This window comes from Ischnura elegans, chromosome 7 (assembly GCF_921293095.1).
Source record: "Ischnura elegans chromosome 7, ioIscEleg1.1, whole genome shotgun sequence".
NCBI lineage: Eukaryota > Metazoa > Arthropoda > Insecta > Odonata > Coenagrionidae > Ischnura > Ischnura elegans.
Window position 1 is genome coordinate 68,069,797 of NC_060252.1, and position 15,751 is coordinate 68,085,547.

Here is a 15,751-nt window from a genome sequence, read left to right on the forward strand (position 1 = left end):
CATAGAAAATATTGAGGGGCTCAAACGCAAATTTGGCGAAAATAATTGCTATTTTTACTTGGATATCTTGCATATAAGGCCCTACCGCTCCACTCTCTCAGCGAATTGTATGGTGTACCGTCCGGTGACGTCAGAATGCGTTTTAGGTTACGTGACTTAGAGCGGTATTCGAGCATTTTTAGCTAGCGTTTAATGACGTTTTTGGGGTACAAGGAGAGTTTTGGCACATATATTTGGACTCGTGATAAAATTGCCTATTCAGTGAGACTTACTAGCATGATGAACAAATTTCATGCATGTTCCCCATTGGTGCAGAGGGGTGTCCGGATAATCGATTTTTCGGGTAATAGAACATCACTGGAAACAATGTCTAGTTCTTTGTTGAAGGTAGAGGAATAGGTTGGACAAAATAAACATGTTTTTGGTCTAGAAACACTCAATACTTTTATATAACACACGAGAGTACAAAGTATCATGTGTAAGTAGCACGTTAAATATGGATTGCACATACAGTACATACAATATCCACTCAGTGACTTATATATGGTAGAAACAGTACAAAATTAACTTTACATTTCGTCGTGGTTCGGCTTTCGTTCGGCTTGCGGTTAACCAACGTTTCGGATGACCGACTTTCGGATAATCGATGCTCTTCTGTATTCATCATCATCATTATTCAACAATCCTAAATTTGTTTTGACGCAGCTCTCCATTCCTCTCTCCTATCCGGTAGAGTTCATTTCATATATATGAGCGACTGAGAGGCTGGCTCAAGTTTATTGGGGGGGTGAGGACGGAGGGCACGTGACTTCCTGAGAGCCAATCGAAATTGCGATAGGCGGAGCCTACCCCTCGGAAAATTCAGTCGCCTTCAGACCTCCGTGGTGTACTCTCGTAAGTTAACTGTGATGCCAGGTGGATTTTTGACACAGTCTCTCGTTTCCATGCTCTGACAAAGTCTTTTTAGAAAATTGGAACGTCCGCGTCTCTCTCTCCAAGTCCCAAATTCCTTGAGTCGTGGATTAGACCGCCTGCCGCGACACCGCTCCAAATATTGCGACCTTGCACGAATGGGCCAAACGCTAAGATATTTGAAAAGGATCATAGCCTTTTCATAGTAACGTATTTCTTTTCTTTTTTATCATGTCTGATATTTACAAAACTGGAGTAGCTGCGACTCGATCGACTAGCTCGGGATTGTAATGTGGTGGCCAGTGGTAGCCAGGAATTTCGTTCGGGGGGTGGGTCCAAAACTAGGGGGTAAAATTTTAGAAAAACAGGGTACTAAGAGGATGGTTTTCAACTTATTAAACTCTTTTCACAATCGAAAAAAATTCATTTGCTAAAGAAATATTTCGTACATTCTTCATTTTTCAATATTTTGTTTTCCTTTATGAAGGAAAATAATTGTTTACATATTTCGGGGGAGGTGGGTCCGGACCCCCCCACCTGGCTACGCCACTGGTGGTGACTTCTCCTTGCCTACCACATAGTAGTGCTACAGCTTCTGATGTCCGGATGAAGCAACTTGCCACGTAAAATTACTTAGAGCTCGTATGCTACAAGTCATAAGATTGGCATTCTCCCGATATCTTTGTGCGAAATAATTTGAGTCAACGCTGTTGCTAGCCTGTGGCTATAACAATACGTAGAATTTTCCTTCCTAATCCAATTTAAAGCTTATATATCGAAGACTTTTATCGAGGAAGTAAATTGTCCGCCTGCACTGGCTTCAATCATAACTCTACTCAATATGTTATGTGGTTACAGTGCGGCGATAAATCGGAATACGTTTAATATATCAGACCTGTTACTAGATAGTTAACCGGTAACAAATGGAGCCTGGCTAATTGGCTAATTTAATATTCTTTTTACAAGACATATTACTATTTTGTACCTAGAAATTTAGTTAAATATACATTTTCAATAGACTTTTTATCAATTTTAATTCAAATAATTTCAGGGAGACGACTTTTACATCCAAATGAAATAAAATACACGATTACCGTCTTTTTTGAACTAAGACGCGTCTTTAGAGACTGGAAATCAGAGGTGATGTAAGCGAGTGAGTGTTTCAATGTGATTCTTACTATTTTTTCTCTCTCACACTCCCCTAACCGTGCATCGAGATAATAATCGAATCGCCGTGATTGGAATGATAATGGATGGACGAGAAGTGATCACGTTAAATATCATATCAAGATTTTCATCGAGTTGAATTTATCAGTTTTATTCTTGTACATCCGAAGCTTTCGTAACCCATTTCCATCCAGAAAACTTTCTGCTTGCGATTTTGAAGATATTTAGGCGTGTTGCTCTAATGGTCGTCTTTAGTAAGCCAGTGAAATATTCTGGCGATACATCGACTTGATTCTTCAGAATGATAGCTATTTAGCTACACAGCAGTAGCGTAACTATAGTAATATGCTTTGGGGGGAATGGCATGGCCTGGAGTGGCGACCCCCCCCCCCCCCACCCAGGCAACCCCAGGCAACAAAGGGGTCCGGCGAAAAGATTTGAAAAATGATAAGCCTGGAAATACATTTTATATCATTTTGGCATTAAAGATTTAAATTTCAGCGGATTTAGTTTTTACATGTCATAACTAGGCATTAGTTTTAAATATTTTTATTTATTTCTCTGAGGCTTTGGGGGGGATCTATCCCCTCATCCCCCCTATAGTTACGCCACCGCTACACAGGATGGTGATGAAGCCAGAATCTAATTATGTTCAATTCTCTACGAGTTAACTTGATAGAGAGGACGAATCTTCAGGGCAAGTATAATTTTAGGACGAAGGAAAGTTAAAATAATCTACACAATGTCGTTTCCTGTTTACTTTTTAGGATAATCGCATGTGATTTGTAGACGGTGGGCGCCATATTGAATTTCCGTTTCGCAACCATCTCTTTACGTAAGTGGGCTTATTTCGACCGGCTTCAAAAACAAACTAATAAATGGATTAAGTTATTTCAAGCTTTAACAACATTAAATCGAAACTTGAAGCTTGTACGTGGTGGAAGAGCTCAATATTATCCTTAACAGACACTTTGTTACCTCCAAAAAATATTCATAAAAATTTCTATATTATGACCGGTTTCGGCTGTTATACCATTATCAAATACAGAAAATACATATACTTTCTGTACTTGATAACGGCATGACAGCTAAAACCGGTCATAAAATAGAAATTAAAAAACATATTTTGTGGAAGTAGCATAGTGTCTATTGTTGATAATAACTTTAAAAACATATTTTTGAAATTTCTATAGTAAAAAGTTATTCAGGAGCCTTCAATGTAAAGAGCCTCAGAATGGTAGGATGTAGCCATATGGCTACGGTGGGCGAAAATGGGTTAAAATGGAACTTTTCGTAAAAATATTTGATCCATTTTTGAGAAACCCATTGGTATCTTTGTTTTTTTTCCGTCACGAAGAACCACATTTCTTGGCGCGGCCGGCGGCGGTTGCGTCGCGGCGACTCGAAAAATTCATCATCGCTCTCTTCTCCTTGGTGGAATGAATGACCTCGGATGGGGACACATTTCCGTGAGGCGGAGGAAAATAAAAGGTTATGGAAAGTTTTGTATGTACTCCCTGGGTCGATGGTTACTCGGAGTAGGTGACCATTTCCATTACTCCCGGAGACAGATGGAAGGAGTGCTGGCCAAACTAAGGAGGAAACACAAGAGCAAAAAAAAAAAAGGTTCACAGACGTGTTGAGATGGTTGATTATTCTGCCGTTAACGGATATCCTCTTCAGTCATTTGCAAAAATTTTCACCCGAAGAATAAAGTTTTATTAATTGCATGGACGTGGTCTGCCGATGCAGAGTCATAGTGTGCGCGAATTTTATTAAAATCTATGACCTGTATTAAAATCTTCTGACAAAATTTTCGGAATTGCATGATATCGATGGCTAGGGTCTAACAACACGTATCTCAAATTCGGCCGGTTTGAGACAGGTATCTTAAACAAAGTGTAATACCATTAAAAAATAAAATACAAGCAAAAAACAACTCTCTGCCTGCAAATGAATGCTTCTTTTTCAGTTTTATAAACTTTTGGTTTTTGATTTCAGTGTACCTACAAGTAAAAGAAATTAATCGTTTTTTAGCTCTCCTGAAAAGTTGCTATTTTTGAGGTATTGTTGTTAGAACTTAGCCATTGATATACAGGATTACCATTAAAAGAATCGTGCGTGTTTGAACGTATTTAAATGAATTTTCAATTTCGCAAGCATTATTTAGCGCCCCTTACTTAAGTTTACCCTCACTATTGGTATCAGCCTATTACATTACCTTCAGTCACTCCAACTACAGGGTTTATCTTGAAAGAATGGTGCAGTGTTGAACCTGGGTTCAATGAAAACTGATTTAATTACAGTTTATATAATTATTTTTCGAATTTTTCGTCTGAATTTTTTTTTCCTTGTTAATAAATTTTAATATGTGCGTCCTAAGTCGCTCGACAAGAGAGAAACACAGCGTCGATATTACCCTACTACTAAGGAAAGGCGCCAAGGGGACCACGGCTTAACGTCCCATTCGACGGACGGAGTTCTGCACTTGCAGTGCCCTCCTCAAGGCCCTCAAGCATGGATCGGACAGCCTCTGAAAAATCTCTGCCACCGCTGGGATTTGAACCCGGGGCCAACGGGTGGAAAGTCACTTGGGGAATGGGAGCTTCAGGAGTAGGCTCATGTCGACGCCTTATCTCTTGTCGAGCAGCTTAGAGCAAATATATTTAAATTGATTAATTATGTGAATAAACTGCTGGAGACGACAAGTTCGAAAAATTTAAAAAAAACTGAAAGAGTACTTATTTTGTTTACTTGTAAAATATGTTCAAAACAGCATCATTCTTTTATAATAACTCTGTAGTTGGCTGATTGAAGGTAATGTAATAGACTGATATGAATTGTGAGGGCTAAACCTAGGTTGGGGGTTTTAAATTATGGTTGCGTAATAGAGTATTTTAAACCTATGGTGAAATTAAAATACGTATAATTCCATCGCTAAAGGTTTATTACAATTGTACTCCCAATTCTCGGATCACTTGAAGTTTATTTAAAGAACGTGTGCGGAGGACTGATTTAAACTGAGCGAAGTATGTTGCTTTACGATCCGGAGATATGAGGTGCAATACATGGTGGCGATTCTAAATAAGCGAAATTCAACGTGCCAAACTTTCTTACTGGAATGTTTTAACGGAAATACACGAAAATGTTAGCTGTGATACTTGTCGCGAAATTTTGGTTGACAAGCAATTAAAATGGTTTTAATTCATTTAAAAACTTTTCATCGCGTTTCCTTTTTCCATCCTTAGCGAACATTTATTAAGACGTACGTAATGCTCTAATATGCAAATTGTAGGAACAGTTAAAACAACAAAAATAATTTTTCCTTTTAAGTATTAATTGTAAGACCACCATGTTTGTAGTTATGAGCCTAAGCTTTCGCAATTATAAAAAAATGGAATGTACTTGAAAAATCTGGCGTGGAACACACAGCGGATGATTAGTGGAGTCAGAGTTAAAATTTAGTTTATGTTCAAGCGTCAATAAAGACGAAACTGTTATTTAGTTTTTAGAATGTATTATTTGGTTTGGCATTCGAGATGTGGGTGTGGCGAAGAATGGAGAGGGTGAAGTGGACGGATAGGAGGAGGGACGACGAAGTGCTGGACATGGTGAATGAGGGAAGACAGCTTTTAGATTAGATACGGAGGAGAATTTTCTAAGACCCTTTCTTTTATCTAATTACCAGGAATATTTTTAATTTCCCAATTTTATTGATCGCTTGTATATCTTGAAAAATTAGTATTCTATGCATTTTTTTTAAATTTTTCTTGAGTGTTGGGTAGAGTTCTTTTCTTTCGATCTAAACCCAAGAAACTTAAAACGGGTATGATTCGCATGTTTAATAGAGTTAGAAAATTTTCCTAATTTAGAGAATTATTATGTTCTTATATTCTTATATTCGAGTTAAAAATAAATTCAGAAATCACCCTCTCGAAAAATCCGATACTGGATATTACATATTAAATTTTTTAAGTTCCCTTGCCGCTCAATATGTCGTTGGCGGTGGTGGTCGTGCGAACTTTCCCCTCCACTCACGGTCTGGTGGCTTTCGTATCGATGTAGACTCGCTGTGACGCCCAGGCCGAGGCCGCTTGGAAGGTTAGCGGAGGAATATCGTGAGTTGGAAATAGCGGAATAGCGTATTCTAAGAGGGCATCCTCATGAAGAACTGATTATGTAAGCGTTGAATTAAAGATATAGTTTCTGCCGTAATTTGGTGGAAATCTATCATATTTAACATAATGAGAGTCCTTTTATATGTCCACACTTCTTTATTTCAAATGACCCAGGTTTCGGTACATGATGCCATTTTCAAGGTGAAAAAAATATTCTTGGAAATGGCATTATGTGCCGTAACGTGGGTCGGTGGAAATAAATAAGTGTGTAAATAAACTTGGACTTTGATTGAATTGCATAAAAAATGCATTAGAACCAATATTTTGCGCATGCATTTTTATGGCAGTGTGACGTAGACGATGTTAGCAGCAGAGAAATCTTGGTTGCAAGCTTTATAAAAATGGTATTACGTAAGGATGATGGAGATCAAATGGACAGATATTGAGAATAAGGTGGAAGTACTATCTACATGTATGTACTTAATACCCTGCGAGCCACCTCTAGGGTGTTTGGCTGGGGGGTTATTAACCACCAACATACCACATGCAAGAGGACCACCACATGCACACCGCACGGTCATAGAAATATTACGTATTATAGCAAAATATACATGCATATTTGTGCGAAGACAAAACTTGCCAATGTTTAGTAATCCCTATCGCCAATCCATGCAAGATTAGAACAATCGAAGATAAATGAAAAAAAAGGAAAATGCAATGAGTCGTCCTAGCGAGCGACGCCCTGAATTAGATTAATTGAGAAACTGTTTCTTTCTTTAATAGTAGGAGGAAAGACTGGCATTTTAAATCTCTCTGTCTTGCAGTCTATTTCTTTTATTTCCTACTCGTGATCTCGTCTATCATAGTACGACCGTAAACGTAGGATATGTATCAGGTCATCTGAGAAATATCTTCGCCGAATTTACTAAGTAAATTTTGCTTATAGCTCCATCTACGCTGCTGTTATAAGAAAAGGAAAGAGGTCTTTTGAAGAGTTAAACACCTTAGGAAGGACACAATAAATTAATCGGTCTTGATCTCTTACACCTTTTTTTATCTGCTTTCTATTTGAACTTGATGCATATAGCATATAATGGAAAATCATTTTTATTAATGGAGAATACAAAATCAATACAATGCTTAAAATTTTTCGAGATACTTTCATTAAAAAAGATCCTCTCCCTAATCCTCCGCCCTTATCTACACCCCAAACTGATTAAATAATTAAAAGCGAATTCATATCTCTTTCTTTAGTTCCTAGAAAATTATTAGCCTATTGATATCTAAAAATTGATAATATAATAAATTTTATTCATGGTGACTTTCTTTCATCATCATTTTGGGACTGGGCATATTCATCTCTCTACTCCTATCTTTTTTAATTAACGGATTACTAGCTTAAAACTTGAAATTATCAGGGTTCATAAAGTATACCATCCCCAAAATGTGCTTGCATTTAAAATTTTAAGATTTTTACCTTTTTTAACATGAAAATTTCTGGCTGATAGCGTAATTTTTACGGGAGGTATGCGCCTCCAAAAAAGACGTCGTGAGAGAAGTATGTGTTCCCTTAAGGAAGACGCGTGAGGCTGATACCTAGTTGCAGACAGCATCACGCGAAACGACACCTGTGGTAGTACGAATCCTATCATTTCAGAGAATTTCATTGCAACGAATATCCCGAGACTAGAACTGTCGCGAAGCTTTTTTTTATTAAGTTTCATTCAGTTCAAACGGTGCTTAGGAGAGGCGGAAGGAAGTGGCGAGGGTAATGTAGGGGAAGGGAGGGGAAGGGATTGGAGTGGAGGAGGGTTGGGTGCAGACGACATTTGATGTCGGGTCGAGACTGGTGAAAGAACGGTCAGGGTTGGGAGGGGGAGGGGGAGAGGAGGGGCTCTGAATGCTCTCACTGCGTTGAGTGTAAAAAGTTTTCACGGTCTGCGACCCGGCGTGAAATTGTGGAGTTTCAGCGAAATAGTGATACGAATGGGAATGAGAGTGAGAGGTATTTAAAAAAACAGCAAAAAATAAAAAAAGTTAAAAAAAATTTGATGAAAGCTTGAAAAAATGTCCCTTGATCGAGAAAAAACAGACGATAATGAAAAAGAAAATGAAAAAATTTCATTTGCCTCGATCGGGTAAAAAACGGGTAGTGGCAAAAAGGAAACGCGAGTAAAAAAAGGTTAAAAAAAAAACAATTTAAAAAAATCATTTGCCACGATCGAGAAAAAAAACGGAATAAAATGTTTTTTTTTTTTTCTTTTTTTTTTTGAGCATCAGTGGTTATCGTATCGGCCCAGTGATAAAGACATGGATTTGTGCTATGCTTGTTGGAATAAAGTATCTATCCTCCGATTTTATTTCTCGTCGAAAAATGATATTCTCCTAACTGGATCGTCCATCAATGATTCTTTTTTCTTCTATTTCCGGATCTTACGTAGCGTTCACGCTCCCCCACTTGAAGATCCAGACAGCTAGACGCCCATTCGCACCTCATGCCGTGTTTAAGTGTCTCTGGCGCTAAGTCGAAAGTCCTTCTGGGTTCATTCACATTATTGATTGGCAGTTCTCAATCATTTCCTTTGTTCCAATAAGCGATTAATGTTGCAGGAACGAGAGATTTTAAGTGAAACTCGGTAGAAAAGTATGTGAGAATTTGATGTGAAGGTGTTAAAGACTGGAAAAGACTTTTTCATGACGCGACATAAATACGGAAGGGTGAGAGAGAAATTCGTTGACATTTCTCTCGTATTTCGTATTGTGTTCGTATTTTCCGACGCTTTGACTACCGATTTGACTGACGACCTACACGAATGTTTTGATCAAGTTTTCGACTTTGGTGTGCCCTTACCCAGGGGTGGCAATCGAAGGTAAACGAAAGTCAAAACCGGTAAAATGTCAATAGTTTCGTTCTCAGAAGGAAATATAGAAACGAAATGAAATGGATTTAAGCTCGGGGAGATAAACTGTGTAAAAACTAAAGGTGTAAAAACTACTACGAGTCGGAACGTAAGTAAAACTCTGGGACGAAACGAAACGCAGATAATGTTTCGAACCGGAGGGATCACGTGCTTCACCGCCGAACAGTTAAGTTTCGACCCGCTCACCGAAGAAGAAGAATGGTTGAATAAAGTAGAGGTTCGGCCAACTGCCATTAGATGCATGGGACACTGATATTTTTACCACTAGCAGGAGAACGGTGAGCTCAAACTGGCCATTCCATTTTTAAGCTCAGTGTTTTGACCTCTCAACACGTATGTCACACTTAATGAATCGAAACTATTCCCTCTTATCCCCCTCGACCAGTGGCGCCGACTTCGTGGGGCATGAGGGGGCCCGATCCCCCCCAAAAATTCGTTATGAGGGGTGAAGCAAAAATGTGTAAGGCTTTTCGATTATCCCCGGAGTGTCCAGTTATCGAGAATCGAGGTTTCAGGTTTCTAATGTTGATCATATGGCATCTAAAATGTTTTAAAAAACTTTAAAACTCACTCTTTATAAATTTTCCCGGGAAAGGCCCCCGGATTGGCCCCCCCCCCAATATTTTTTATAAGTCGGCACCCCTGCCCTCGACTCAACTTCTGGGATCGAAACTTAACTATGAGCAGCGGATTTTCGATAAATTTAGTTCCGTTCCCGGGAGTAAAGTTTCGCCCTGGGTCGAAACTAAACTCGTTGGTGATTTTAGTTTAGTGTGGGAACGAAACTAAACCTAGGCCTCGTATTTTCGTTTCCCTCCGAGTCGAAACGAAACATTTTCCTTTCGTTTCGCTCGCCATCCCTGCTATTTCCTCCTTAGCCTAGTACCGCCTGACTAGCTGTTTTAGGCGACGAAGTTTTGGAGTTTCTGGCCTTTTCTGGTGTTCACGATGTTAGCATGTAAGTGGTTTTCGTGTGTTTTAAATCAGTCTCTCAGCGACGTCACGTTTTTTCCAAAAGTATCTCGATGAGATCTTTGATTAGGTGTCTCATAAGCCGATAGAATGTGGTGGTGTAAATCGACACGACAATATTCAGCAATGATTTCTGTCTCATTCATTGTCCTAGACTCCCGAGACTCAGCAATAATGTTTTTACCCAACAATTAAATTTTCTCTCTTTGACCACTCCTCCTTAATCCAGTGGTTTGTCTGTCCCTGCTAGCACAGAGGCAAAAGAAACAAGGATTTTTGTGTTGCTAAAATGCTGCCCAAGAAGAAAGTTCACCATTTTTAAATCTACACAAATCACCTAGCGAAGTCCCTGGTATTTTATCTTCTATAAGAAAAAAGCCGCATTGTATCATATTCTTCCTCCATTTCAGTTGAATAAGCGATTGGTATTAAGCCAAACTTGTTGACATTGTGAAGAACACATTTTAAGGTGAGCTTGGAGCTATCAATGAACAAACGCCAATCACTAGCTTCATGATGCGGTAGTTCAATTCCTTTCGGAAGACCTCTAACGTCTAAAGTAAGATTGTCTTCTTGAGTAAAGAATGGTAGCAAGGGTAGTCCTTTTCCCTTGTGCGATAAAAATTAATTTTTGTACCTTGTTCCATCAAAATCTTTTCATCAATCCTTGAAGCTGGTAGTTCAGATGCTTCCTTCGATAAGTTCAATTCTCTAACAAGGTTGCTTAGTTCATCTTGATTAAATAGTTGAGGATTTGTTGATACTGCCTCGCAGTCACTACCACTATTGTTAATAACATCAAGAATGTGTTCACATAGCTCATATTCATCCTCACACGAATCTGGTAATGTCTGAAATATTAGGATCGGGATTTCTTATGAATAGGGTACCGGGCGTCTAGCTGAAGGCAAATCTGGATATTTCCACTTGTGGCGATTGCTTTGATTAATTCCCGAAACATTTACCATGCAAAAATAACAGTTGTCAATATGGTTTGTAGGTTCTCTCCAAACCATTGTCACACCAAACTTTTCCTTTTTCTTGTAGTCCACTACCGCTGATGTTCTGTACATGTTTTACACAAAACGTACGGTGCTCACTTTTTAGCTTGGTCACCAAGCTGAACACCAAAATATCCCAGGCGTGCGCGTTTCACAAAGTCTGTAATGTTTTTCCTATTTTCTTTTAAAGTATATTCCCCACAAATGTAACAAAACACATCACAGTGATTTACACAGCTTCTTCGATTTCAGCTCATTTTTAGAGGTGGCTTAAAAAAACTTTGAGAATTTGACCATTTGTTTTCGGGAATCCCCTTACCTACTTACTCCCGCCTCTCCATTTTCAAAGACACGCTATCTTTTTACCTTATCCTTATTTACTCTTCTCCACTTTTCTGTGATTCTTCCCACGTGTCGTTATTCCACAGTTATGACTTGGGTCCTTTTCCACCGCGGATTTCCACATCCCTTAGTTGAATCTTTTCCCACTGTCTCCACTTGTACCTACGCCTGTCTCCCCTTCTTCTAAGACGCCAAATCCTCCCCAACCCCTTTCTCAAAAGTATAAAGGTGATTTTCAAAGTAAATACTGCATAGTGGTTATGAATTAGTTTAATTATAAATTGATTTGAATTTGACAAAAAATTTCTGAAATATATCAAATATTTATAAGAATCTAATCATAAAATGTGCGGTATCTAAAAAAGTAGAGCTGTTACATAAAAACGGATATCATATTTGGATTCAGCACCATGCATATTGTTAATACCAGCTCAAAAACTCAAAAAATTACACAGGCCAACAAAAAAAATTTTTTTGTTGGCCTGTGTAATTTTTAACGGCAGATATTTTTGGAGGCAAAAAAAGTTCACCATTCACAATTTTAATTCAAACTTATCATAACTGAATTTTATGGCCAGCTATAATATTTACTGTTATCCAAGTTTCATAATCTATTTATTACTTAATTAATTGTAATACTCTTTTTATTATAAGTTGTAAATCAAGTTGAGTATGTCAGTTGTTTGCTCTGCAATGTTTTATAGTTGAATGGTATGTTAACCCCCAGGGTTTCCAAAGAGTGAGCTCTTATGTTATGTGCACTTTATATTATTCCTTCGAGGAGTCAATATGTCTATTGTTGGTATCTTATCACAACCCATCTGCACCCTGTAATATTGTATGTGAGATAAAATAATAATATTAAATGATCATTTTTTATCTACTAAACTCCATATCCAGAAGGTTTTTTTCGAGAAAAATACACAAAATAAGACGTCAATTGAAAATTTTGCTGCGGTGGATTAAAACAAGATTTAGTGGATAATATTTTAAAATGACTGTTAATATGGCTCCCCGTTACTCATCTGAAAATTTCAAAAGATTGAACATAGAAATATACTAAATGAGATGACGATGAAAAATTAAGTATTGGTGGATCAAATCAAGATTTAATAGATAATATTTTAAAAAATGAATGATAATAAGGCTTGCCATAATTCAACTGAAAATTTGAAAATATTCAAAAAATGGTACGCTATGAAAAATTTTCTCTTTGTAATTCTCCACTGATATGTTTCTACTGTTCCAAACTTTTGGCTTGTTCCTCTTTGTACCAATCGGTATACTAATCGTTTAATGCAATCTCTATGCTTTTCTCTTTTCCTCAGCCTTCGGAATCGGGAGCATGATATACTCAGGGTTGGAGTTCGGGCAGTACTTCGAGTTGGAGCGTAACACAAAGTGTCACAATGTTCTGCTGGCCCTGACGCCAGCCACGCGCATGGCATTCATTTTCATCCAAATGTACTTCATCTTCCTAAACAATGAGGTGAGTCTATCCATTCCAAACCCCTTTATGGCGAAGAACTTTCTTCCCACGCATTCAATCAGCTCCCTTATTCAATTATCTCTTTTTATTTATTTTGAATTTATTACTAGTCGAATATTTATTTGGCGCTCGAAAATAAAAAATGGATAAATTAATAAAATTTGGTATTTGAAACAAAAAAGAAATAATAGCGAAAATGAAATAAAAGTAATAAAAATCAGAAAAAATGGTGAACTAATGAAATTTTACTGTACATGTTTGAATTAAAAATGCTCTCAATAAGACTTCCAATGAATTATTTTGAATTTAATGAATTTCAAATTAATATTAAAATAAAATAATATTTTTATTTCAAACTTATTGCAGAGGAATTTCATGATGCTTACTACTATGAGAGTTTTACACCCCTTTTAGCTCTTATGTTCATTACTCTGTTACTTGTAAGTTTTGAATCAATTGTGGTATGTTGGTTATCAGTCGTAAATTGTTTTGTAGTTGAATGCGATGTTTCACTTTGTGAGTGTTTGCGTTTGCAGAAACTTATTAAAATTAATCATTATTATAGGGGTATTATTTAGAACATTTTTGAATTAACTAATGCCTACACCGCGTATATTTTCATATATTAATTATTTTTTCAAATTTTAAAAATTGAACATTTTTTAAACTCATATTTATCTCCCTCCCTTCTCGCTACGTTACATTAATGCGTCGCCGCAGTCTCGCATCTCGTTAAGGACCGCTTCGAGGGTTAAGTTCGCTTCGAGTACCCAAGTAGTACGTCACGTCAGCCATCCTCGTCTCACTCTCCGAAGTTTTTTGCGATTTGCATTTTTCTTTTTAATTTCACGCGCGGCGTACGACGGGTTACGTTGATCATCTTGGACCTAAAGATACCCATTGAAAAGGGTACTTGCGTGAAAGACGCTGACTCACTGGTTTTCTCCGTATCATTATCTTTGAAATGCTCTCTACTTCTTTTTTTACTCATCCAGAGCTATTACTAATTATCCAGTGTGCAGCCAGTGCATCTGAATCTCCTTTAGGCAGCGAATTTGATGTTTTAGATCGATTGTTGACCTGTTACTTTTGTGGCCAATGACGTAGCGAGGGGGGGAGGTCCAGGGGATCGAACTCCCCCCGAAATATAAAACCACAGTTATATTGCTTCATCAAAGAAAACAAAATATTGTGAATAATGAATTGCAAAATAATTTCTTTGACCGATGAAGTTTTTTCGCTCATTGAAAATGTAAAAATTAGTTTAAAACCCTCTACTCAGCTCCTTGTTTTTCCAAAATTTTTCCCCTCTGATTTCGGACTCCACCTCCCCCGCGCGAAATTCCTGGCTACACCACTGTTTGTGGCAATTCACGATAGTAATGATAAAAGCAGCTGTAGTGATTTTTCACAATATTTAGAAGTTAGTTCGGAAAATTAATTCAGTTATTTGTATAATTACTATTGTTTGATGTTTAGCCGATTCCATATTTTCAAAGTATAGTAATGGAGATTTTAGAGATATTCCTTTGGTTCATCATATTGAAAGCATTTTACCATACTTATTTCCTTTGCCGAACATCAATTCCTGTTTATTTTGGCATGTTCTTCAACAGCCTTAAATTAATTGGTTTGTAGCGCATGGAAAAGGATGCCGAAAAATCTCAAATTTTTTAAAAAATATGTGCCTCTAGTGCTTGCCGGAAAATGTTTGACTACGGGCGTGGGAGGCATTTTAAAATGAAAACATATCTGAAGTGGTACCTCAACATTGAAGTTAATGGTTAAAACGAATGTTCGCAATTTTGACTCGTTCAGCTGGACATATTTACTCCGAATCGCCAGATATATTTGCGTAAAAAGCGGAGCTTTTCGTAAAAAAAAACTGGTAGTCAAAAGAGAAAACATTTTATAAAACCAAAATAAAAATAAACCAATTTATGTAAATCTTAAAATTTACTAAAACTAATTTATGTAAAGCTGAATGGTGCAACCGAGACTAGGATAAAATTTTAAGGCTCTGAATTAACTTTTCATTTTCAGGACGAATCTCTTCCTATAGGCTCCTAAAAGCTTTATATTAAGGCCTACTTCATCTCAACATAGTCTACGGCCCTTAATTCCCGAGAATCTCATTTTCCTCCGAAGGCACGGATAGTCCGTAATTCGGTTTACAACGCCCCTTTCGATCAACGTGACTATCCGTTCTAGCATATCGCTAAGGTTTACTGCGAACATCCTGCCTACCTTCCCACTTGCTAGAGCGTTACCCAATTGCATTTGCAAACCCAGAGGATCGTCTGGGATGATGAAATCTCCGAGAATGTGATAGTCTGGCAATATCAGCGTGAAATTCCATTTACCTTCGTGAGGACGCGTTGGTCGAATTTTCTCAGCCATCGCGCCAGACGGAGTTTACATTTAGCCTCAAGTAACTCAGGCTAGTGGAAAAAATAGACGGCAATGATTAATTCCTGGGAAGGAGACGAAGATGGAATGAGTTGGATATTGCTGCACTACATCGTGACGATAATTCACGTTGTTGTATTTTGGCTGTATATGGAGGCCATTGGTCTAAATATAAAAGGACTGGGGTCGTATGGCTACCTTGTAGGACCATTACCCTTCATTTTCACGGATAGTATTTATTTTAAATATTTCTTCGCTTATGTTAAAATTTATTGGTAACTTAAGAGTAAGTAGAGGTTACCCGTGAAAATGACGGGGTTTGGTCTTGATATTAACTGTTAATACAAGTAAATTTTAGGATGAGTAAATATTTAAAATAAATATGTGATTGGTGACACGATGCGGTGTAAATTATTACTG

General features: G+C 37.6%; 1 protein-coding gene across 5 annotated transcripts in view; it reads left to right on the forward strand.

The window, feature by feature from the left end:
- Positions 1 to 15,751, forward strand: part of LOC124161986 (proton channel OtopLc-like) — a 243,758-nt gene that overhangs the window by 201,154 nt on the left and 26,853 nt on the right. For all 5 annotated transcript variants that reach the window (XM_046538282.1, XM_046538283.1, XM_046538285.1 and 2 more), the window contains one exon: positions 12,762 to 12,922. In XM_046538282.1, the coding sequence (XP_046394238.1) occupies positions 12,762 to 12,922 (161 nt within the window). The remainder of the gene's footprint in view (positions 1 to 12,761; positions 12,923 to 15,751) is intronic.